General features: G+C 44.5%; 2 protein-coding genes across 4 annotated transcripts in view; one reads left to right on the forward strand and one right to left on the reverse strand.

Annotated features, from left to right (window-relative positions):
- Positions 1 to 26144, forward strand: part of prkcab (protein kinase C, alpha, b) — a 251196-nt gene that overhangs the window by 1362 nt on the left and 223690 nt on the right. Inside the window, exon 1 of one of the 3 annotated variants that reach the window (XM_079520182.1) lies at positions 17342 to 17437. The exons of the other annotated variants lie outside the window; for them this stretch is intronic. The gene's annotated coding sequence lies outside the window, so the exon portion shown is untranslated. Of the gene's footprint in view, positions 1 to 17341; positions 17438 to 26144 lie in introns of those variants that run through there. 3 annotated transcript variants of the gene reach the window in all.
- On the reverse strand, positions 104 to 5601 carry LOC306936600 (uncharacterized protein). Its single transcript, XM_079520167.1, has 4 exons — positions 5456 to 5601; positions 3390 to 3448; positions 278 to 3285; positions 104 to 191 (listed from the first exon to the last, which is right to left on the reverse strand). The coding sequence occupies exons 1-3, from the start codon at positions 5479 to 5481 to the stop codon at positions 335 to 337; spliced, it is 3036 nt and encodes a 1011-aa protein (XP_079376293.1). The 5' UTR covers positions 5482 to 5601; the 3' UTR covers positions 104 to 191; positions 278 to 334.

The raw sequence follows: 26144 nt of genomic DNA on the forward strand, positions 1-26144 counted from the left end.
CAAAATGAATCCCTCAATCCACCAGCAAATATACCTTTAAGGCAGCATGACAATATTAGCAGTCCATGTTCAAGGGCATTAGATACAAAAAAAAAAAAAGATCAAAAGTTAAAGTTTAAATCTTTTATTTTGCATCTGGCCAGAGACAGGGCATCCATCACTCAAGTACAGCATAGAAGGGTTTCTTGAACCTGTGTGCAGAGAAAGCATGTTTAGTTTTTATAGCCTTGTTTGACATGTTATGATGATTATGAACCAGTCAGTCAGTTTGTCTTACCTTGCACACACACACACACACACACACACACACCACTTGTTTCTGGCTGAAGGCTCCTCAAGATTTTGTGTCATGCTTGATAACGGGCCGTCTGGTGGGATAAGCAGGTCTTGGCGTAAAAGCAACAGGTATTGCCATTGGACTAGAAGCAACACGTCGTGTGGGTAAACTGGCAGGCCTTGGGGCAGGAATGTCAGGCTCCTCATTTGGGGGACTGAACATGGTACTGGTGTACTCGTCTTCGGGGGGAGGAAGGTCAGTTCCTGGGGCGTCAAATGGATCAATGGCAGGTCTTGGGAGTATGTCCACCGTGCTGGAGTACGGTTCTCTGGGGAAAAGATAGTCAGGTCTTGGACGGACAGGTCTTGAGGGTCTGACCACAGTACCAGTGTACTCTTCTCTGGAGGCAGGACGGATAGGTACTGGGGGGTCAATGGCTGGTCTTGGGAGACTGTCCACCATACTGGAGAACAATGGTCTGGGGATAGGAAGGTCAGTTATTGGGCGGCTGTCCACCATACTGGAGAACTCTGGTCTGGGGATAGGAATGTCAGGGCTTGTTGTTCTGACCCAGACAGGTCTGGGAGGTCTTACTGGTACCTCGACACGCATGCTCCTGGTGGGCTGCTCTCTGGGTACGGGTTCAAGAGCAGCAGGTTCTTTGGGTTGAGACTCTGCGGGTCCGTGGCTAGGGGTCTCAGAGAGCACAGGAAGCCTAGAATAGCTAGTTTGGCTGTAGGAAAGCCTGCCGTTCTTGTAGCCAGATCTAGACTGCAGAATTTGAGTGGGTTCTGGTGGGGGAAGCGACTCGCTCACAGTGTGCGGCACCTCGCCGTCCGTACTGAAAGGCAGGGAATAAGGGAATAAGTCAGGGAAAGGGAATATGATCTCGTCATAGCCGTGACGACGTTCTGGTTGAGGGACCTCTAGAGTCAGAGTAGAGGCTGGTTCAGCGATGGAGGGGTCAGGGAATACGATCTCGTCATAGCCGGGACGACGTCCTGGATAAGGGACCTGGATAAGAGTCCGAGTAGAGGCTGGTTCAGCGATGTCATTAGAGTAGGATTGAAAGGTAGAGTATGGTGACACCCTGGCTGGTTCAGCGCTGGAGTCAGTAGTGTATGGGTCAAAGACGGCGGCCATCGAGCTTGGTGGAGCAATAGCTGATGGAGCGAGCGCGGCTTCAGTCCGAGTAGAGTATAGGTTGCCGGAGACACCAGGAGTGCCAGGGATTCTAGTCAGTGTCCCGGAGTGTTCTGATGAAACCTGTGCAACAGGGGTAGAACCAGGAGAGCGTTCATCCTGCACCTCACCCCCAGTAGAAGCAGGACCAGAATAGCCACTAGTAGGTCCCGGATGGTTTGAAATTGGCTCACCAGGACGGGGTAAGTTTAAAATTTGTCTAATAGGGTCGGGTGCACCCCAGGAGCTTCCATGGGGTTTTGGTGAGGATGGGACAGTAGAATCAGGACCATAATAGCCACTAGAAGCTCCCAGATAGTTGGAAATGGCCTCAGAGGAAGGACGGGGTGGGTCACGTCTAAAAGGGACTGGTGAAGATGGACGGGAGGCCACCGGGAGGCCAACTGGATGACCAAAGGCAGCTGGCACACTTGGTTTAATGCCGGAGAGGGCAGCGTCAGGCCTTGGCTCATAGTCAGTACCCTGGGCAACACTACCACCTGTAGACGGCTGAACTTGTGCCACACTTGAGCCAACGCCGGAGGGGTAAGAGCCAACGCCAGAGGGGTAAGAGCCAACACCGGAGGGGTAAGCGTAACCCCAGTCAGTGTCAGTTGGGTATGGGATGGGCTCATAGTCGGTATCCTTGGCAACACTACCTGTAGATGAGGGCAACTCAACACTTGAGCCAGGGGGTGAGGGGTAAGCATAAGAGGGGCCGGAGGAGGGGCCAGAGGGGTAAGGGGCAGGGTAAGCGCTGGAGGGGTAAGCGTCAGGGGCAGGGTAAGCGCTGGAGGGGTAAGAGCCAGGGGCAGGGTAAGCCTTGGAGGGGCCAGAGGGGTAAGAGCCAGGGGCAGGGTAAGCGCTGGAGGGGCCAGGGGCAGGGTAAGCGCTGGAGGGGTAAGCGTCAGGGGCAGGGTAAGCGCTGGAGGGGTAAGAGCCAGGGGCAGGGTAAGCCTTGGAGGGGCCAGAGGGGTAAGAGCCAGGGGCAGGGTAAGCGCTGGAGGGGCCAGAGCCAGGGGCAGGGTAGGTGCTGGAGGGGCCAGGGGCAGGGTAAGACTTGGAGGGGCCAGAGGGGTAAGAGCCAGGGTAGGTGCTGGAGGGGCCAGGGGCAGGGTAAGACTTGGAGGGGCCAGGGGGGTAAGAGCCAGGGGAAGGGTAAGCGCTGGAGGGGCCAGGGTAAGCGCCAGGGGCAGTGTAAGCACTGGAGAGGCCAGGGACAGGGGCAGGGTAAGCACTGGAGAGGCCAGAGCCAGCGGCAGAGGGGGAGGGGTAAGAGCCAGCACCGGAGGGGTAAGAGGAGGGGACGGAGGGGTAAGAGGAGGGGACGGAGGGGTAAGAGGAGGGGACGGAGGGGTAAGAGCCAGCGCCGGAGGGGTAAGAGCCAGCGCCGGAGGGGTAAGAGCTAGCACCGGAGGGGTAAGAGCCAGGGTTGGCGCTGGAGGGGCCGGAGCCAGCGGCAGAGGGGGAGGGGTAAGCAGCGGGGTAAGAGCCAGCCGTAGATGGGAGCAGCTCAGGTTTTTTAGGGGCCAAAGGGAATGTGATCGGCCTGTCCTTATCGTCTAGTCTCCAGTTTACCATATTGGCATTAGTCAGGCCTGGCATAAGGGGTTGAGGCATAGGCCACGGTGCACTGCCGGCACTGCCTGCAGAGTAGGGACGATTCACGGCACCATAGGGACGATTCACGGCACCATAGGGACGATTCACGGCACCGTAGGGACGATTCACGGCACCGTAGCGACGATCACCATCAAAAGGGATGAAACTCTGGTCTGAACCATTGTCTTCGTCAAAGTTAGAGGTGTCGGTTACCTTGCTGTAACCTGCAAGTAGAAGATGGAGATTATTAATTAAGGGCCAATGATGATCATTGTGATGTTTTTTTGTTGGGGGGGGGGGGGGGGGGGGGGGGGAGTGCACAACATACCTTTGTATTTTTGTGAACTAGCACTGCCACCAAACAGCACGATGCATAGCCAGGAGGCCCTGTGGGATTACACAACAGCTGAATATCATACTTCAGGCAACAACAACAGTTTAACATAAAGCTGGTGCAAGTTACGTTTTTATTCAAGCGTTAAACTAGCTCTATCTATACATTCCGATATCTTCTGCAAATCATTGTTGGCTGTTCAAAAACAGGTCTCCCCATCTCATAAACAATACATTTACAGGAGGTGGAGATAACAATTTTATGAAGTAAAAGTTAAAGTGAAATTGGGATGTGATGGGGTGGAAAAGGTCAGTTAGCCGCAATTTGCAACACTAGATTTTTTTTTTTTAATAATGGGATGAATCTAGAGTTGCAATACCCTCCATTGACTCCCGAGTCCCCACTCAAACAATTTTCGTTTGCGATGTGCTTGTATTAAACGACGTTAAACTCAACATTGCAGCTGTAGGGCAAGCTTGAATTATCCTTTCAATCTGCCGAGCTTGTCATAAAAATCCACCGTAGACACTAGACATGTTATGAGCTACTTTCTGTCAAGACATCCTCTGCAGGTGATTCTTTTTCTAAGTGTTGGAAGCACTCGTTTTTATTAAGGGGTCACACTGCTGCCTCCTGCATTATGTGCAAATGCAACCCAGATGGCACGCAGGGCCATTCAGTAACTTACGACGAGCGCTTCCAAACTCAAACACTTTCACAGAAAGCTCAAAACATGTCTACGATGGACTACGACGATGTCTACTTTTATGACACAAAAGCTTGGCAGATTAAAAGAGAATAATTCAAGTTTGGCCTAGAGCTGTAATGTTGGTGAGTTTAACGTAGTTTAATAAAAGCAGATCGCAAACACAAATTGGATGAGTGGGGAGTCAAGGGAGGGTATTGCAACTCTAGATTCATCCCATTATTAAAAAAAAATCTAGAGTTGCAAATTGCAGCTAAGGAACAGTATACAATGGAAGCAACTAAATTGCCATGGTTATAAAGTGTGCCCTGATGAACACTTATTCCAATTACTAAAGAGCTGGTGAGACCTAACAACTATAGCAATGAGTTATATTGCATACAGAAGTCTCTCACTTAACACATCTTGAAAATAGATTACTTGGGAGCACACCACCTTAAAAGGCAATTATATAGATTGTGTAATTGTTAAATAGCTCTACATTCAGAAAGTAATCATACTAGGAGTGTAAAGTAAAGGTGCCTTTCCAGGTCAGCCTAGCAACTTACACCTGAAAATGTTTGTACTAAAGAACCCCCATTAACCCATTTTGACCTGAGATCAGGTTCTAAAAATGTGACCAGATTTGACTGAGAGACTGCCATCGCGCACATTACAGCTTTTCACCAGAGGAGAAAAACCTTTTATTTTTTTCTCAAAATGAATAGCACAGGCAGACTCTTCACATACTAGAGCATGTCTGAAATAAGTGTCAGAGCTGAAATCGGCATGTAAATATGAAATAAATGCCCAAACATGTAGCTAGGTGTAATGTTAGACCACAAAAGTGAACCTTTCAAGCCTGTTTTCTCAACTTGTTGTTTTCTGCAAGACATTACTCTATAAGCCATATCTCCAAAACTGGTGGGTCAAACTGAACAATCAATATGTCCATTTGAAGCTATGATTCCCTGCTTTCATAGGACATGAAAAAACAAAAATTCCAAAAAAATCCAATGGCAGTCCCTCAGTCAAATTTTGTCACAAATGTCTTCTACAATCTACATCCTGACAGTTTTCTGAAAAAGCTATGTTTCAGTCAGTGGTTCTTCGATTTAAAAAAAAATAAAAAAAAAATAGCAGACCTACAAGCTCGTAGCGCGCCACTCGGTGGCGCGCTACGAGCTTGTAGGTCTGCTATTTCTCAATAGCTAAAGCATAACATAATGCTAACACCAGAATGGGTTAAACACAATAGCAGTTAACCATGTACTATGGGATTAATGTTGAGTGTCAACTAAAACATCTCAGCCAAAACTAAATCTACTACCAAATACCATTTTAATAGAAGCAATTACAAAAGAACATCACATACCTGAGCAGCAGCAGTCTAAGCAGCATGGCTGTTGGCTGAGAAGAAAGCAGCAGACTACAAAGTCCCCCCGGAACAGAAGCACTAAAGGCAGGCAGACAGCACTGTCTGCAACAAGAACCTTTCTACACCGAATGTACAGAACAAAGCTCTCTCTCTGCCTCTTATATGCTGGAACAATCCAAGTTCCTTCATTAAGACAAACTGGTTGCACCTGAGTGCCACACACCCAGGCACACAAACCAAATCACACACAGGTGTGCTGTGCTGTGCTGTGTGTGTGTGTGTGTGCTGTGTGTGTGTGTGTGTGTGTGTGTGTGTGTGTGTGTGTGTGTGTGTGTGTGTGTGTGTGTGTTTGCTCCGTGTGCGTGTGTGTGTATGTTATTATGTGTACATTTTATTCACCCATCACAGATGGCAGATGAGAAAACAATACCTCAATTAGTTTGTTCGGGGACAATCTCTCTCTCTCTCTCTCTCTCTCTCTCTCTCTCTCTATATATATATATATATATATATATCTTATAACTTTTAACTATTTTCTTTCTGTCTATACCAAACGCCTTTGCTAAAAAAAAATAGCCCATCTACAAGCTCACAACGCATTGCACACGTTGTGAGCTTGTAGATCTGCTATTTTTTTGTCTGGTCTTCCCCCACTCGGATTATATGGATGCTAGGGTTCAAGTGATTAGAGGGAGATATAGTGGAAATAGCTGAACTACAAGCTCAGAAAGTGAGATCTGCTATTTGTTTGCTATTATTATTATTATGTTTGAACATTTTGGAAAATATTCAACTATAACAACATGCAGGCCAAATCATGGCCGCCAGGTTTAAAGTGGTCAGTGGACAGAGATGCCAGGACAAAATGGTATCAAGCAGATAGCTCTCCTTTATGCCTTTCACAGTTGTGCGTCGTAGTCTCTTGAATAGCTTTCATTTAGTTTTAGTCACATTTCAGTCACCTGGAATGTTTTAATGTTTAGTCTAGTTTTAGTCGACTAAATATCAAGATTTTAGTCGACTAAATCTACAGTTGATTTAGTCGAAAGTTGATTTAGTGAAAAAAGGTAGTCGACGAACATTGTTTGTCATAGTTTTAGTCGACGAAAACAACACTGGACCGTACACCAAGTTAAGAGTAAAACATGAACAGGATCTCATGAATGATCCTTAGTGCTGTGTGTGTGTGTGTGTGTGTGTGTGTGTGTGTGTGTGTGTGTGTGTGTGTGTGTGTGTGTGTGTGTGCGCGCAAGTCACTCAGGGGTTCCTGAAATCAACACCATGCGTCCAGTTTTGCCAGGTCTGCTTATTTTAAGCCACTTTGGATGTTTTTTTTCCTGTGAAGTTGCTTGTCCATATTTGTAGTTTGTGGGTTGAGTTTTTCCGCGCTCGGTTCTAAGCGTATAGTTGCTTATTTTACACACTTAGTGTATTTGTCCACGGACCCTCATGTGAAAGTATTTTGTGCCAGGACAGATCGCTGTGTTGTGCCAAGTGGCAGCTTTATCTTTGTGTGGTTAAATTGTTTAAAAAACATATTCCAAATATTTCACTTTTAGAAAATAGAAGCTCTACAAGCTCACAACGTATCGTTGTGATATTCTAGATCGGCTATTTTCAAATAACCTACAGGGCATATATAGGGTTAAAGTTCTGAAACAGATTTTGGTGCTATAACTCATATTTCTGGGGAACCCCTGTGCGTGCGTGCGTGCGTGTGTGTGTGCGTGTGTGCGTGCATGCGTGCAGCCGTGCACGCACAGTCGCTTCTTTTGGGCTTGATTTCGTTGACATGGTTGCTTGTTTCTCGCAAGATCTGGCAACACACTGGCTGCGTCCATAATGCTGTCTCTGCCAGGGTAGCATATTTCTCTCCAGACACCTGATATGTTGTGACAGGTCGCGTGTGTGCCGTGTGTGTGTGTGTGTGTGTGTGCGTGTGTGTGTGTGTGTGTGTGTGTGTGTGTGTGTGTGTGTGTGTGTGTGTGTGCGTGCGTGCGTGCGTGCGTGCGTGCGTGCGTGCGTGCGTGCGTGCGTGCGTGCGTGCGTGCGTGCGTGCGTGCGTGCGTGCGGGCGTGCGTGAGACCAGACAGACAGACAGCAGCGTTATTAGATAATGCCCGAGGAGGGGCTATGCCAGGGTGAGATGAGGTAAGAGGAAAAAATGAGGAACTGAATGTTTTATAAAAAATAATGCATGAATAAATCACAGCATCATTTTTTTGGGAGAAGAACAAAGTATAAGGGAAAAGGAAATAGAATCTGCAAGGTGTTAATACATATATACATAATTATAATACGTGTGCAGAATCTGGTTATTTATTGATGCAGAATGTGCACCAACAACAGCCGAGTTCCATGGAGTTCATTGAAATGTGCAGTCCCTTCCTGAGAGAGGCAGTCATAGAGTATATAAAGGAACTGGAGCACTAGCCCCGCCCCCAAGCTATTCATTTCGATGAAGTTGCTCAGTGGCGTTTTGAAGCACCCGGAAGACTGCCGGAAGTACCTCCTCCGGACCTCAAATTTGAGGTCCGGGGTGGCGTAGGGAGTGATGGTCCTACGTGTTAAAGCCCAGCTGCACGGGGTTTCCTCGTCATGAATCCACGGGTCCGCCTGCAGTCCTTCCTGATACCACTAGGGCCCAGCGCTTCAACGTTGGAGCGCCTCACTGGCCCCTTGGAGGCAGTGGGAGTCGTAAGCCTTGCCGAGCCACGAGGCCCATATGGCCCATATGTAGCGCGAGGAGGCTCGATGTACGAGGACACCCCCTGGACATGACGCTGTGTGTGTATGTCGCAGGGTCTTACCCTGAGAGTTAGATATACTAGCCCTTACCCGTTGTGAGATATTGCCCCCCTTGTGGCCGTGGGGGGTACTGCGCCCTGGGTGCGTTTTCGCATTTTTAATTCACTAATAAATTCATTATTCATTTATTAGACCTCCATATTATTATGGTCAATGCCTGTGTGAAAAGTGGGAGTGATTGGACACACATTCATTCATTCATTCAGACAGACATTGGCTTAATTATAGTATGATGATATGATGATGATGATATGATGATATGATATGATGATATGATATGATGATATGATGATGATATATATATAAACTAGAGCACGGCGGCGCCGCCGCGCACTGTTGTTTCCGTCGACTAAAACTATGTTCGTCGACTACCTTTTTTCACTGACGAAAACTAAATGGGAACTAAATGAAAACTAGGCTATGATGACTAAAACTAAGACTAAATATGTATACTGACAATTTCGTCAACAAATACAAACTAGACTAAAATGTTGGGAAGGGACTGGTGCGCAAGAGCTCAAGTCATTTTACACTTGGTTGCATGCTGAAAATAGCAGATCTACAAGCTCACAACGTGTCGCGGCGTGTAGGTAGGTAGGAGTGTTTGTGGGCGTGGCATCATCAGAGCTGCGGTAGTGTTTGTGGGCGTGGCATCATCAGAGCTGTGGTAGTGTTTGTGGGCGTGGCATCATCAGAGCTGTGGTAGTGTTTGTGGGCGTGGCATCATCAGAGCTGTGGTAGTGTTTGTGGGCGTGGCATCATCAGAGCTGTGGTAGTGTTTGTGGGCGTGGCATCATCAGAGCTGTGGTAGTGTTTGTGGGCGTGGCATCATCAGAGCTGCTGTAGTGTTTGTGTTTTCCTTCTCATGCCAACAAGGTGACATGATGCTGTCAGCTCATGTTACAGAGGGACGCTCCAGGGACCACATGCGAGGCCTTAATTAACTGTCTGTTGTAGGACCACACACACACACACACACACACGCACGCACACACACACACACACACACACACACACACACACACACACACACACACACACACACACACCACCATGTATGTACTATACTGTACTGTACTGTACTGTAGTACAGGGATACATGATGTGATGATGGAGTCTCATCCAGCCTGGACAGTTAAGCTGCTCTCTCATACTGTATATATACTGTATGTCTCTCTCTCTCCCTCTCCCTGACTGGAGGAAACAATTATTAATGTTCTTAAAGATGCACTGTAAAAAAAGGCGTGGCGTCATCAGAGCTGCTGTAGTGTTTGTGGGCGTGGCGTCATCAGAGCTGCTGTTCTTAAAGATGCACTGTAAAAAAAGGAAGAAAAAAAGAGTGTCAATGGTGAGTTATGGTGCTTCTCCTTTGGGTGAGTGTGGGATGCATGGCTGTGTCTGGAAACCTGCTTATACAAGCCCCCCCCCCTCCCTCCGTTACATACCGACATGTCAGGTCCATTCATGTCAAGGTCCATTATTTATTCAGCATTTGAGCCATGGACCACCATTTGATGACATTTAGCCTCTCAGACCCAAAACGTAGAATATTTTGTTGACGTTGGATAATATTTTGTCCACAATAAGAGACAACAGGCAAACATTGATCAAAATAACAATTCTTCTCTAATTGTGTAGAGACTGTATTTAAGGCATGTTTGTCTTATTAGCCAGGGATCCTTTTAACAACATATTTAACTCTTCAGAGCGGATGGTTTCATTTTTCGCTCTCAAGAGTTAAAGGTCCTTAAAGGACCACTTCACCACTTTTCAACTTCTCTTCCTATAATTGGTCCTAACTAATGTTCATGATAAAATACCACCATTTTTTCCTACTCAGTCTGTGTCTCATAGGAAGGCTGTGGGCAGTTCAGAAACCCGTCCACCAGTGATTCCATCGATGGGGAATCCAAGCTAATAGAAACGGCAGGCTTTCTTTTCCTGAAAAGTTGCAATGCAAAAGTTGAAGCCATCGTTCTCACGATAATAAAAATCGAAATATATTTTAAAACAAGTCTTGTTTAAAAAAAATCTGCCTAATGATGACGTCACTGGTGGACGGGTGTCCGAACTGCCCAAAGCCCTCCTATGAGACACAGACTGAGCAGGAAAAATGGTGGTGTTTTACCATGAACATTTGTGAGGACCAATTATATGAAGAGATGTTGAAAAGTGGCGAAGTGGTCCTTTAAGAGTCCTAAATGGGCTAAATGGTGGTCCCCATCATTTAGCTGGGGACCACCTGGAACCCCCTCAAGGACCACTGGTTGAAAACCACTGACGTGGCTGCATGACACCTTTTCCACAGCTGTGTTCACACACTTCCTATAGACTAGAGCGTCGCAGTCCCGCCCCCTCGAGAGACCCGGAAAAGAATTCCCTGTTCATTTTCCTCATCATTTATTTAAAGACGTTTACGCCGCGGACAAAGCCAACTCTTGTCGTGACAAATCATGACAATAAACACAATGTTTTGGGCCGAACAAATAATTAGAAAGAAGAAAAAAACGGCAGGTTACAACACTTTTTTTGTTGTTGTTTTTCTTCTTTGTAATTATTTTGTTTGGTCCAAAATATTGTGTTTGTTGTCATGATTTGTCACGACTCGAGTTGGCTTCGCACGACGCTTCTAAGGTCTTTAAATAAATACTTTTTTGAAATGTCTATGGGGAAAATGCATTGGGAATTATTTCCTGGGCCTGGCGTCGTCATGAAAGGGGGCGGGACTGCAACGCTCTATTGAAATAGACGTTGCTGATTGGCTGCGAGGTGGTCACGTTCAATGCGTTGACTGACTGTAGTCACTGTACATTACATTATTACCGCAACAAAAGGCTTCCTCGTCTCCAACCTTTGTATTACTCTGAGTCTGAATTACTCAGAAGGACAAACACATTTAATTTCCTCCTCCTCGCATTGTAATGAGTTTTCCAACATGCCTGCTATCTGTGTGCGGGGAGGGGAGGCAGATGCAAATGTTGTGTAGAATAACATTTTTATGGAAATATAAACGGTGGGGTGTGTGTGTGTGTGTGTGTGTGTGTGTGTGTGTGTGTGTGTGTGTGTGTGTGTGTGCTCATATATGAAGATGACACAAAGTAGCGTGTGTGTGTGTGTGTGCATGTACACGAGCGTACATACCGTGCATGCGTGTGTGTGCGCACAGATCACAGAACACGTGCCTCATGTATGAAAGAGATACATTTGATATGGCGATAATGCGCGGCTGCTGCTGTGATCTCTGGTTCTTTATTCACTTCCATGCACGCATGGCGGCTGACGTTCTCTCATGGCTGATCAAGGCTGGCTATGGGTGAGCACCACGCTCCCTCCCCGCTGTGCGCTGGAGAGAGAGAGAGCCATGATTACAGCTCTGCTAGTCTCATCCCCATGTGGATGTGGCACACAGTGGCACAGTGCCTCCCAAAATACTGTAGGCACCACTGTGACATCTTTATTATAGGGTAGCCCTGTGTGTGTGTGTGTGTGTGTGTGTGTGTGTGTGCGTGTGTGCGTGCGTGCGTGTGTGCGCGTGCGTGTGTGTGTGTGTGTGAGGACACACATAAGGGTTTCCTTTAGCTTCTCAGGTATATCTCGCTTTTTGTGACATGATTTTTTCTTTGTAATCTCCCACACGGTAAATCAGCGGTTCCCAAAGTGGGGTCCCACATTGAAAGGAATAACCAGTACCAATAATAATGTTAATGTTCTATTGGCCATAAACAGGTCATATTTCATATTTGTTTGATTGTGGAAATGCTGATCTACAAGCTCACATGTGGTTTGAGCCTGTAGATCTGCACAATTTCTGTGGAAAAAAGAGTTCCATAATATTTGAAAATAGATGAACCAGCTTTCATACAAAATGACTGGAAACCATTTTGACGGGAACATAATTGTGATTATCTCATATAACTTACAAGCAGCCGATTATGTGATGATTTCGATAAGTCTCTCCTTGCTGTCGGGCAGAAACCTCTTAACTCTACGTTTATACTTTTCTGTGTTTTCTTTATTCATGAATAATTAACGGCCCATTTGATCACACAAAATCATCAAAAGCAGCAGATCCACAAGCTCGAAAAGCTCTGCGTTTTGAGCTTGTATAGATCTGATACTTTTGATGCGTTTTAACCCATTTTGGGCGGGAACCCCTTTGGTGTTTTAAGAATTATGTTATACTTTAGCTGTTGAAAAATAGCAGATCTACAAGCTGATAGCGCGGCACCGAGTGCCGCGCTATGAACTTGTAGGTCTGCTATTTTTGAAAAATCGTGAAAATGTGCCTGAAATCTTTGAATATATATTGTTACAGAGCAAGTTTTTAACTCAAATCTTTGCTACTGGGAGGGTCCCTGCGAACAACATTATTTTCAGATGGGGGTCGGCGGCCAATGTCATATATTTGGGGTCCTTGACATGAATGTGTTTGTGACATAGAAACATGGGCTTTTCAGAAAACTGTCAGGATTTAGAAGACATTTTTTTAATTTCGACGTCAGGCCTAAATGGGTTAAATTTGAATCCGGAAAAGTAACAGCTTTGGACACATGAGGTTTCCACCCGACAGAGATGATTTAATTGCAATTGGGTGATTATGTGATTCTTTCGACAAGCACGTATAGCAAATGAGGGCGAGTCAACGCTAAGGACTGTAGAGAGAAGCAGAACGTTGTCTTCAGACTAAATAACCACATCGTCCCCTAATCCCTCCCTATAATCTGCTGTGTTTGCACTGTGCTGAATAATATCTGGGAGTTTAACTCATTTTGACCTGACCTGAAAAAAATGTCTTACCTGTGTTTCTTTGTGTTCAATATTTCATGTCAAGGACGCCGGAAATTATATGTATTTGGCCGCCGACCCCCATCTGAAAATATGTCGTTCCAGGAACCCCTCATGAAAAATGTTCTCTCTGAAAGAATATAAATATTCAAAGATTTCAGGCACATTTTCACGATTTTTCAAAAATAGCAGACCTACAAGTTCATAGCGCGGCACTTGGTGCCGCGCTATGAGCATGTAGATCTGCTATTTTTCAATAGCTAAAGTATAACATAATGCTTTAAAACACCAAAAGGGGTTCCCGCCCAAAATGGGTTAAGTTAAATACATTTAGGATAAACACAATGATAGTAATTCTAAGAGATCATGCAGGCTTGCCGCAATATATCCGAGGCTTAATACTTCCCTATAGCTCCCGACGGCACTACATCAAGCTGAGATCGACTGACACAAAAGGAGAATTTCTCTTTAAAAAAAAACACTTTCATCTCTATGAGAATTTTGTGTGGAACCCTTTTTAGATTGCAATCTTCAATATTTAGATATTTTTATATTGATTTGGAGGAAAAAGTGACAACTTTAGATTATTTTTTTCTGGGTGGAGAAAATGCCAGGTGTGATGTGTGATAGGAAAGTATCAGCAAGAATGAAAGGGAAGGTGTACAAGACGGTGGTGAGACCAGCTATGTTGTATGGCTTAGATACAGTCGCACTGAGGAAAAGACAGCAGAGCTGGAGGTAGCCGAGACTAAAATGTTGAGGTTCTCTCTGGGAGTAACAAGATATGATCAGGAACGAGTACATCAGAGGGACAGCACATGTCAGATGTGTTGGAGATAAAGCCAGAGAGGCCAGACTGAGATGGTTTGGACACGTACAGACTGGGTGCTGAGGTTGGAACTGCCAGGCAGGGGGGGGCGTAGAGGAAGACCAAAGAGAAGATTTATGTAGTGAAAGAGGACATGACGTTATTTATTTGGTATAAGAGAGAAGAGGAGGCAGGCAGAGCACAGAGTGAGGCAGATGATTCGCTGTGGTGACCCCTGAAGGGAAAAGCAGAGAGGAAAAGAAGAAGAAATACTCTTACCCCATTTAGGCCTGACCTCGAAATTTAAAAAATGTCTTCTAAATCCTGACAGTTTTCTGAAAATGCTATGTTTCTATGTCAGTCGTTCTTCGATTTTTCAAAAATAGCAGATCTACAAGCTCATGTGCTCAAGCGCTATGAGCTTGTAGATCTGCTATTTTTCAATAGCTAAAGCATAATGTAATGCTAACCCCAAAATGGGTTCCCGCCCAAAATGGGTTAATTGGGCTGATCTTGTCGTGAATGTGCTTGAGAACCGCACTGATTCAAACAACATTAGGAAGCAAGACCAAAATAAGTAACTATACACCCCCCCCAAAAAAACAGAACTAACTACCAACATTTACAAAGCTATTTACAGAAAACACAAGTCCAAAGTTGTTTATTATGCTGTATGTGGACATGGCCAACCTGATGGTAGACACGTATCCCTGCTTCTCATGTCCTAATAAAATGTGTTCAACCATCATTTTTAAAAGCTCTGCTAGCGGCCAGCGGCCCTGCTAAATGAACTCGTGGCGGTACTTCTGCACGACCGCAATAGTGTCTCATGCTCTCCAATCCCACGTCTCGGTCACAACAAGCCATGCTAAAACTCACATGTACAAAATGGAGATAATTTTAGCTGACCATGTAATGCATTACGGTTGTCCACCTCCATGTTTAGGGGGGTGGACTGGACACTACTCGCGGGTCTGTGAAGGGGTGAAGTGTATGAGTCCATCCCAATGTACGACCAGCATGCCAGCACTCTGATGCTCTGCTGTAAACAGACCTCTCCATGTTTGAGTGGCTTTTAAAACTTTAATGTTTAATGTTTTTCAAATGTAGTACCATTTTTTGGTTTCTTTTATTTATTTATTTTTCTGTTCTTGAAAAGTCCACGATTCCATAATTCCATTTGAATGTGCAGTTTACGTGATCAGATACCGCTGTAAACAGTGCTTCAAAAGTTATGGCATTTATATCATGGCCAAATAGAGAATGTCATGTTTTTCAAGTATTTTTTGCCTTTTGGTGGCGCTAGACGCTAGAGGAAAGGCCATGGGGGTCACCAAACCAGTAGTGACATGAAAAACGTTGAAATGCACTGGCCTAGACAGCCTGGGCACACTTGAGCTCCCATGCGCGGCCAAAGGAAGCGGCGTTTTGCGTCATTTCCGAGTTTTTAGACAGCTGGTGGATGGAAATTAAGCTCCACCCACGCGGCAGAATGCCGCGGCTGGGGCAAGCTTTTTCCGGGAATCTGGCCGACGCGGCAATTTCCATCCACCAGCTGTCTAAAATGACGCAAAGCACAGCTTCTTCTGTCCGCGCATGGAATCTAAAGTGTGCCCAGACCCATTGTGTGTGTACCTGGCTGTGAGTGAAGGTTCCTCCAGCGTGTGATAATTGCATCGAGGGTGGGTGTGAGAGCTGTGAGTCCAGGTGGTTGCGACCTGAAAAAGTTTCCCCCAGTTATTCAGTGCCACCTGGTGAACACCAGTTTTGGCCCTCGTTGCCACCGAAGCCCATTATAAATAAAAGAAAGAAATTTAAATTCTATTGTGCATGTAATGTGCATGTCATCACCTGACATGCAGATTAGAGCAATTTTCAAAATATGGATAAAATATATATATATATATATATATATATATATATATATAATTATATTAAAAAAAGAAGAAAAAATGCCTTTTTTTCTTCAAAAAGGCGTCCAAAGGCGCCATTGGCAACGAGGGCGTCACGGGAAAGGCGTCCAAAGGCGTCACCTGGCACTGAGTGAGTTTTTTAATACAACAATACAACATCAGAGCCAGGGGGGGATTAGATTACTAACAGTAAACATTAAAGAGTGAACACAAAGCAACAGTTCTCCGCAGCTTTCTTATTTAGAAGTGCTGAAGGCACGCTGCGTCGCTGCCCAAGTGACACTCACTCATGCGACTCCTCCATGTCTCTCGCTGTCACTCAAGTGACTACTGGCCAATCACAGCGCGTCTTTTCCGGGACTTATGTTACGCACGCGGAAGCTGCTCATTGAAGGCAAATGCTTTGCAAGGAATCTCGGGAAAATTGTGCCTTCAATGGTGACACGCCGGACAGAGCCGGAAAGGGCGTCTACGTATATATGTCTATGCCGTCCACGGCATACATGGGCAACTTCACTTAATGCTGCTGTTACAATTCCAAACGTGCAATGACCCGCTTTAATTACTTACTCTATATTAGTATTTAATGACTAGTATTACAATTGTATTGTCATTTTTATGTCCAATGTATTGCACAAAAAGATTGCAAAAAAAATAAATGCTAAAATAGCCGATCCGAAGCATTTTGAGCTTGTAGATCGTCTATTTTTGCTACTTTTGTGTGAGTAGGCCATTCATTTACACAAAATAAATAAATATGGAGTTAAAATATTTCTGCCAGAAAGTAATATTCAATGTGGCCCTCTGGAGTGAGTGAGTGACACTGCCACATAAATGTGTGAAAAAATGTGTTTCCAGTCCTCCTTGGAGTATTGAAAGAAAATGAAACATACTGGCTGATAACAAGGAACTATATTGATTCAAATATGGTAGAATATTAACCCCCCAAATGTAGTTTACGGAAAATATATTATGTTTTGTGTAGTTAAACCATTGTGATTCGTTTTCTGTTGATAATTAAGGTTTTGTCATACTAGGGTGAGCTGTGGGGGAAAGCATGTTAGCAATAATTCCAAGGAAGCTTTGAGAAGGAAGAGAAGTGGTCACGTGACTGGGCTGCGCCATGACACTTTCATGGACACTTTCATGGGAGCCAAACCCACACCGGAACACAGCAGACAATAATGTGTTACATGTCTTCTGTTATTTTCCAGAAGTGATTACTTTACAAAAGGTCTCAGTCATTCATAAATAATGTTTGTTCATGAGCTGCAGGTCACTGAGCTCTCATTGACTCAAGTGCATTCTGCCAAACTTCCGGGTAGTTTCCAGGAAAGTGTCCATGAAAGTGTCATGGCGCAGCCCAGTCACGTGACCACTTATATTCCTTCTCAAAGCTTCCTAGAATATTTCCAGGAAGTGAGTTACCAGGAACATCTATAAAAGTACAGGAAGTGAGGCAGCCTCGGCTGCCAGGTTTTCCATTTTAGGTATGAAAAAGAGTGTTTGGTGGTGCTTTGTGAATGAGACAAGTGGGGCTGGGAAACTTTGAGATCCGGAAGAACAGAAGTTTGGTCAGGAACATTTCTGAGGGTTTAGCTCTGAATCCCTTCAGAGCTTTTGGACAAAGGGGAACCTGCTGTGGACTCATGACTTGAAAGTTGGGTGAGAATTATTATTTTTTCCCCCTTTTTGAGCAATATAGTGGTCCTCTGGAGTGAGTGTGGAAATGTAGTGGACCAGTGGAGTGAGTGTGGAAATGTAGTGGCCTTCTGGAGTGAGTGTGGAAATGTAGTGGACCAGTGGAGTGAGTGTGGAAATGTAGTGGACCCAGTGGAGTGAGTGTGGAAATATAGTGTCCCTCTGGAGTGAGTGTGGAAATATAGTGTCCTTCTGGAGTGAGTGTGGAAATATAGTGGCCTTCTGGAGTGAGTGTGGAAATATAGTGTCCCTCTGGAGTGAGTGTGGAAATATAGTGTCCTTCTGGAGTGAGTGTGGAAATATAGTGTCCTTCTGGAGTGAGTGTGGAAATATAGTGTCCTTCTGGAGTGAGTGTGGAAATATAGTGTCCTTCTGGAGTGAGTGTGGAAATGTAGTGGACCAGTGAAGTGAGTGTGGAAATAGTGTCTCTCTAGTGAGTGTGGAAATGTAGTGTCCCTCTGGAGTGAGTGTGGAAATGTAGTGTCCCTCTGGAGTGAGTGTGGAAATATAGTGTCCCTCTGGAGTGAGTGTGGAAATGTAGTGTCCCTCTGGAGTGAGTGTGGAAATGTAGTGGCCTTCTGGAGTGAGTGTGTAAATATAGTGTCCCTCTGGAGTGAGTGTGTAAATATAGTGTCCCTCTGGAGTGAGTGTGGAAATATATAGTGTCCCTCTGGAGTGAGTGTGGAAATGTAGTGGCCTTCTGGAGTGAGTGTGGAAATATAGTGTCCCTCTGGAGTGAGTGTGGAAATGTAGTGTCCCTCTGAAGTGAGTGTGGAAATGTAGTGTCCCTCTGAAGTGAGTGTGGAAATGTAGTGTCCCTCTGGAGTGAGTGTGGAAATGTAGTGTCCCTCTGGAGTGAGTGTGGAAATATAGTGTCCCTCTGGAGTGAGTGTGGACATGTAGTGTCCCTCTGAAGTGAGTGTGGAAATGTAGTGTCCCTCTGGAGTGAGTGTGGAAATATAGTGTCCCTCTGGAGTGAGTGTGGAAATGTAGTGTCCCTCTGGAGTGAGTGTGGAAATGTAGTGTCCTTCTGGAGTGAGTGTGGAAATGTAGTGTCCCTCTGAAGTGAGTGTGGAAATGTAGTGTCCCTCTGGAGTGAGTGTGGAAATATAGTGTCCCTCTGGAGTGAGTGTGGAAATGTAGTGGCCTTCTGGAGTGAGTGTGTAAATATAGTGTCCCTCTGGAGTGAGTGTGTAAATATAGTGTCCCTCTGGAGTGAGTGTGGAAATATATAGTGTCCCTCTGGAGTGAGTGTGGAAATGTAGTGGCCTTCTGGAGTGAGTGTGGAAATATAGTGTCCCTCTGGAGTGAGTGTGGAAATGTAGTGTCCCTCTGGAGTGAGTGTGGAAATGTAGTGGACCAGTGAAGTGAGTGTGGAAATGTAGTGGACCAGTGAAGTGAGTGTGGAAATGTAGTGTCCCTCTGGAGTGAGTGTGGAAATATAGTGTCCCTCTGGAGTGAGTGTGGAAATATAGTGTCTCTCTCCCCTCATCAAAGTTGGACCAGCACGGTATCTTCTTGCGTCCGTGGCCGTGGGCCAAGGTCCACCGCAGGGCCCTACGTCCTGACATAAGGACATGCTGAGTGTCTCCTCCTATATCAAGCCTCGTTATCTCTCCTTCGCCCTCTGTCTCTCCCCGTTTGCGTTGCCTGTTCCATCCATCACCCGTCCATTATCATTCTTCACTTCCAAACGTACACTTTACAATGTACTGTAGGCATTCAGGACAGATTTAGCCGGCCACTCTTATCTTATCCATGGGTGACTTACAAGTTAGCGATATATGAATAAGCATAAACTCTAGTTAATAAGCAACAGGGTGAATATATTAAAGCAGAGTGCCGAGAGAGAACAATGAGTGCCTCAAAGCAGTGTTAATGTTTTCGTCGTAAAAACTACAGTATGACGAAAAATGTTTGTCCACTACCTTTTTTTTTCACTGACGAAAACTAAATACAAACTAAATAGAAACTAGCCTATCGACTAGCCTATAAAACTAAGACTAAATATATTGACAATTTTGTCAACAAATACAAACTAGACTAAAATGTTAGGGAGGGACTAGTGTAGAACATATTCAGTAGAACCAAAAGGCAAGTCATTTTATGTTTGGTTGCGCTCGGGTGTTGCGCTCTGAAAATAGCATATCTACAAGCTCACAACGTGTCGCGCTGCCACTCATTGTGAGCTTGTGGGTCGGCTATTGTCAGCATGCACCACGTTTTTTTTTTTTTTTTTTCTCTTTGTCTGATTCCCCTGCACTATACTCTCACTGTATTATAGTCTTAAATATTCATGTTCATTTAACCCATTTTGGGCGGGAACCCCTTTTGGTGTTTTAAACATTAGGTTATAATTTAGCTATTGAAAAATAGCAGATCTACAAGCTCATAGCGCGCCACCGAGTGGCGCGCTATGAACTTGTAGGTCTGCTATTTTTTTTTTTAATCGTTAAATTGTCATGATTTAGAAAACTTTTTATTTTATTTCGACGTCGGGCCTGAATGGGTTAAGCCAGGGGTCGGAGAACGGTCAGAGCTCTAGGGCGATGTGAGACGGAGTAGTGAATCATAAAATGACGCTGGTGCCCAGCCCGCAACGTCTCGCTCCAGAAGAAGAGCTCCTGGCAAAAAAAAAAGTGAAATGTCAACCTGCACATTTGGGTCTTGGACCCAGTGGGCACCTGCTCTCTGACACAGAGCGATAGCTTTTAGCTATATGTGGTCATTGTATCAAGCGTGCATGCATTATGCATCTACACAACCACCCGAATGCAAAGGGCTTGTATTTAAATGCCCAATAGCCTACTTATTTTATATTAAATTATGTTTATGTTTTTTTAAATCTAACACCTCGGTTCACAAGGTTTGCATTAGCAACAGTGGGAGACCATTATCCCTTTTATTTCATACTCTAAGCCGAATGACTGTATAAGACAAATATAATTGTCTTATGTCGGGTGGAAACCTTGTATGTCCAAAAATGCAACTTTTCAGGATACAAATAAAATACTGTACATAGCAAAAGTATCAGATCTACAAGCTCATAGGGCGTTCGGCTGTTTTCACAATCCATTATTACTATTATTACTTGAAACCTTTTGCCTAAAATGGCATGACCAAAATATGGATGAAGTCATCAATTATTTTAGTAATGGTTATGGATCGATAGGCTACACATACGAAGAAAAGAACCCCAACTCGATTAACCCATTTTGGGCGGGAACCCCTTTTGGTGTTATGTTATGCTTTAGCTATTGAAAAATAGCAGATCTACAAGCTCATAGCGCGCCACCGAGTGGCGCGCTACGAGCTTGTAGGTCTGCTATTTTTGAAAAATCGAAGAACGACTGACATAGAAACAAAGCTTTTTCAGATTACTTGGATGAACTGCTGCACAGCAGTGTTAGCAGCAGCGCTAGCAGAAGACGTCCCCATGGCAGTCACTATAACGTCTACAGAGAGAGACCTACTGAAGTCACCATTGTCTCTGCTCCAGCACAGGATCCGGACTTTTTTTATTGGCTTTTTCATTCATCATGTAACTATAGGTTTCCATACGTTGTTTGGTCGTATTGCAGTTGTTCATGTCGCAAAAAACGATGGCGAGGCTTGATTTCGTAGGGCGTGCCAGATTGATTTCAGCCGTCACATTTTAATATCGCTGCTAGGAATGAAATTAAGGAAGGATCAGCTGTTTGGGATCACTTTATAAATGTCGTTGCCGACGCGAGTGTACTCCAAAACCGACGCTCGAATTTGGGGGCAGATTTTACACTCCATTGATAAATGAGGGCCTGGCAGTGACTCCACCATGGTGACAGACACTGCATGTGTCTGCTCCAGCACAGGCAGTCTATCTGCAGGGATATGTTCTGCTTGCATATATTTCTGATTTCAGAATCGGATCGAAGGGATAGCCCCTTGAGAATGCAGCGTCTCGTTTTCAAGGGGACCCATGAAACATGAACAAGATGCATGGAAATACACAGATATCTTGCTCACCCTGTTCCACCCACCCCACCCCACCCCACCAACCACCACATCATCAGCTGTTAAACAAAGCTGTTGGAAAGAAGGGCACCGTGCACATACATCAGTGTATATGTCAATACTGGTACTTGTCAGATTAGAAGCATGAGCGAGTTGAATCAAGATGTGAAGCATGCGCGAGTTGAATCAAGATGTGAAGCATGAGCGAGTTGAATCAAGATGTGAAGCATGAGCGAGTTGAATCAAGATGTGAAGCATGAGCGAGTTGAATCAAGATGTGAAGCATGCGCGAGTTGAATCAAGATGTGAAGCATGCGCGAGTTGAATCAAGATGTGAAGCATGAGCGAGTTGAATCAAGATGTGAAGCATGAGCGAGTTGAATCAAGATGTGAAGCATGAGCGAGTTGAATCAAGATGTGAAGCATGAGCGAGTTGAATCAAGATGTGAAGCATGAGCGAGTTGAATCAAGATGTGAAGCATGAGCGAGTTGAATCAAGATGTGAAGCATGAGCGAGTTGAATCAAGATGTGAAGCATGAGCGAGTTGAATCAAGATGTGAAGCATGAACGAGTTGAATCAAGATGTGAAGCATGAGCGAGTTGAATCAAGATGTGAAGCATGAACGAGTTGAATCAAGATGTGAAGCATGAACGAGTTGAATCAAGATGTGAAGCATGAGCGAGTTGAATCAAGATGTGAAGCATGAACGAGTTGAATCAAGATGTGAAGCATGAGCGAGTTGAATCAAGATGTGAAGCATGAACGAGTTGAATCAAGATGTGAAGCATGCGCGAGTTGAATCAAGATGTGAAGCATGAGCGAGTTGAATCAAGATGTGAAGCATGAGCGAGTTGAATCAAGATGTGAAGCATGAGCGAGTTGAATCAAGATATGAATGGCATATCCCGCCAACACTCCCAGGCTTTGAAGAAAGGGAGGGTAGAAGAAGTACTGTATAGTTTTTAACCCATTTAGACCTGAGAAAAGATTCTACAAATGTCTTCTAAATCCTGACAGGTTTCTGAAAAACCCTATGTTTCTACGTCAGTCGTTCTCAAACATTTTCATGTCAAGGACCCCCAAAGTTATAGCTGCCGACCTCCCCCAGAAGCAAAGATATGAGTTAAAAACGGCACTCGGTGGCGCGCTATGAGCTTGTAGATCTGCTATTTTTCAATAGCTAAAGCATAACATAACATGCTTAAAACACCAAAAGGGGTTCCCGCCCAAAATGGGTTTTAAACACCGCGTGTGTGTGCGTGCGTGCGTGCATGGTTCTCAAAGTGGGGTCCTCCAGGGACCCTCTGGGTTACTAGCGGGGTCTTCCAAAATTGACTCTTACAGGTTTGTATAACTCTTGAGAGAGTATGTACACATCCATTGATTCGGTTCCCATCATCACTCAGAGAGTTTATGATGATGGTCCTTGACATTAAACGGGTTTTGAGAAGCAGCGCTGTGTTGTATAGTGCAGGGTCTGGATAACACGGTGCCGACCGAGATGAGGAAGTTGAATAGGCCTCTCTCTCTCTCTCTCTCGTGCATACATTCCTGGTGTGGGCTGCATGAGTGTTGTTGGCAGACATAAAGCAAACAGTGGTGATGCCACGGACCGGATGAAACGGAGAGAGCCGTGTGTCAACAGCGCTGGGTATTATGTCTGGGTTGATGAGCAATTATAAACTGTAGCGTTGTAGTGTTTACACTTACAACGCTGCCACCTTCCTCTGTTCTGAGAAGTGCTATATCTGAAGCCCCTGATATACTGTATAGTTCTATGCACGGGAGCAGTGTTGTTTTTTTGGCAGCAAATTTCTATTTTTTGTTTTAGTCATAGTCTCTTGAAAACGTTTTCATTTAGTTTTAGTCACATCTTAGTCACCTGGAGTGTTTTAGTGTTTAGTCTAGTTTTAGTCGACTATAAATATAAGATTTTAGTCGACTATACAGGTGATTTAGTCGACTGAAATGTGTTTTGGTGGGCCTTGATGCCGATCTACAAGCTTTGAGTACACAACTCGCCACTGTTCAAGGACGCACAGGGAAAGGTAAAACAAACTAAAAAAGGTTTCGAACTGATTGTCCGTTGTGGTGAGAAAAGTTTATAATTAGTGTGTGGCCGCGCTACTGCTACGTGCCTGCGGGGGGTGCTCATGCACGCGCGTTGGCATACAAGTAGGCTGTCACAGTCACACTGTTTGGGGATTTATTGGTTAACCCATTTTGTCCTGAGGACGATTCTAAAAAAATGTTTTCTAAATACTGTATATACATATATGTTTCTATGTCAGTGGTTCTTGTACATTTTCATGTCAAGGACTCCAAACATTATATGTAATTGGCCGCCGACCCCCATCTGAAAATATGTTGTTCCAGGCAGGGACCCCCACCCCAGAAGCAAAGATTTGAGTTAAAATCGTTCTGAAATAATATATATCCAAAGATTTGCGCCACATTTTCACGATTTTTCAAAAAATAGCAGACCTACAAGTTCATAGCACGGCTTGTAGATCTGCTATTTTTCAATAGCTAAAGTATAACATAATGCTTAACACTTTGATTGCTGCAAGATCTCAACAGGCCTATTTGGATGTTGCTGCCGTTTAACATTGCACAAAGGCCTTGTTCGGGGGCCCACAGTAAAATGTTCTCTTATAGCGAGAATCACACGCCTACATCAAAAGAAAGCTGAACTTGTCCACTTCAATTAAAAAAATACATTTTGATTTTACCATGTTCCATTCTGGAGATATTGACCTTTTTGCAACACCTGCATTTGCCTGGAAGTGGTTATCTTGAACAGCGAGCAGAGTTATGGATGGTTTAAAGTCAGAGACATTGACAGGCAGATATAAAATTGAACCCAATAAATATCCTATACATCCTATACACCGAATGAAAGCCCTGAATGTGTACTTTTACGAGGAAAACAGTAAACATTGATCCCATCTACAGTTAGACAGTAATTGGTTATTGAATGCAGCTTGTGCCCACCAGATAACTTCAGAGAAGACATGGACGTGAACTCCTCAATATTCACAAAATAAGGCCTATAGCGACATATAAATACTATATACCGTATGAAACAGAAGACTCTCTGCTTTCATAAGGAAAAAAATTGTACTGTAATAATAAAAAAAATCACACCCCTGTGAAGTGAGCAGTGCAACTCTACTTCTCTACTTATTCACTACAGCTCGCTATATACGGACTGAGGCAGAAAGTCATGTAAACCTTTTATTTACAGTTTGGTCTGTAAACTTCTACTGTAATAATAAAAATCACACCCCTGTGAAGTGAGCGTTGCAACTGTTCTGTACTTATTCACTACAGCTCGCTATATACGGACTGAGACAGAAAGTCATGTAAACCTTTTATTTACAGTTTGGTCTGTAAACTTCTACTGTAATAATAAAAATCACACCCCTGTGAAGTGAGCGGTGCAACTGTTCTTTATAGTTGCGCGGTGCAACTGTAGAGAACAGTTGCACCGCTCACTTCACAGGGTTTTATTATTATTACAGTAGAAGTTTACAGACCAAACTGTAAATAAAAGGTTTACATGACTTTCTGCCTCAGTCCGTATATAGCGAGCTGTAGTGAATAAGTAGAGAAGTAGAGTTGCACTGCTCACTTCACAGGGGTGTGATTTTTTTATTATTACAGTACAATTTTTTTCCTTATGAAAGCAGAGAGTCTTCTGTTTCATACGGTATATAGTATTTATATGTCGCTATAGGCCTTATTTTGTGAATATTGAGTTCGGGTCCATGTCTTCTCTGCAGTTATATCTGGTGGGCGCAATGTGCATCCACCCAGTATCCAATTTATGACAAACTGTACATGGGATCAATGTTTACTATTTTCCTCGTAAAAGTACACATTCAGGGCTTTCATTCGATGTATAGGATGTATAGCATATTTATTGTGTTTATTGTTATATCTGCCTGTCAATGTCTGACTATAAACCTTCATAACTATGCTTTCTTTTTGATGATGATTGCCGCCTCGCCTAATCTATCTCACTGCTTTCATTGTTTTGATCGCAGTAACATTGGGGGGGGGGTCATGGGCACATTGGGCAGCAAAAGTCTTGATCCGTACGGCTATAAAAAGTCCCATTCCACCGTTCGGTTCAGAACTATAGTATAACGGCGAGACGCGTTGTCATCAGCTGATTTTGTTTTTCAAGCTAGTGTAGGGGAACATGCCTGGGCATGCTAGCCTGGCACGGCCAGACTCATAGCGAGGGTTCACTGATGTTTCCTCCGGGGAAGAATCTTCAGTGAATCCCCGCTATGAGGCTGGCCAAGCCAGGCTATGGGCATGCAGCTTGGGGGCGATGGAGGGGGAAAAAAGCGTCACCCGGCTGTGATGTCGACGAGAAGGAAAAAATGACTTCCACAGATGACAACACCACGGTTTAGGTCGCGGAAAAGTTCGTTATACATTACACCCGGGTCGATTACGTCCCCGACGCGTTCATTGCGGTCTTATCACTACAATTATAATGAATAAAAAAGCGTTACAATCACACGTCTGAGCGATCTCCGATTATGACGGCTCTGCATGGCGATACGTGATCCACCAACGGAACACTGTCTTGTCGTGGCAGCCCCTCGATACTGTGGTTAGTTCGTAGTATTGTAGGCTCGGGGATCGTTTGGTCGCTACAG

This window comes from Electrona antarctica, assembly GCF_951216825.1.
Source record: "Electrona antarctica genome assembly, chromosome: 14".
Taxonomy (NCBI): Eukaryota; Metazoa; Chordata; class Actinopteri; order Myctophiformes; family Myctophidae; genus Electrona; species Electrona antarctica.

Excerpts from the sequence above, each read along its gene's own strand:
- LOC306936600 (XM_079520167.1), bottom strand. The coding sequence starts at position 5,481 with ATGCTGCTTAGACTGCTGCTGCTCAG. Across the intron at positions 3,449-5,455 it reads CTTAGACTGCTGCTGCTCAG|GGCCTCCTGGCTATGCATCG; the intron begins GTATGTGATGTT and ends GTAATCCCACAG. Across the intron at positions 3,286-3,389 it reads TAGTTCACAAAAATACAAAG|GTTACAGCAAGGTAACCGAC; the intron begins GTATGTTGTGCA and ends TTCTACTTGCAG.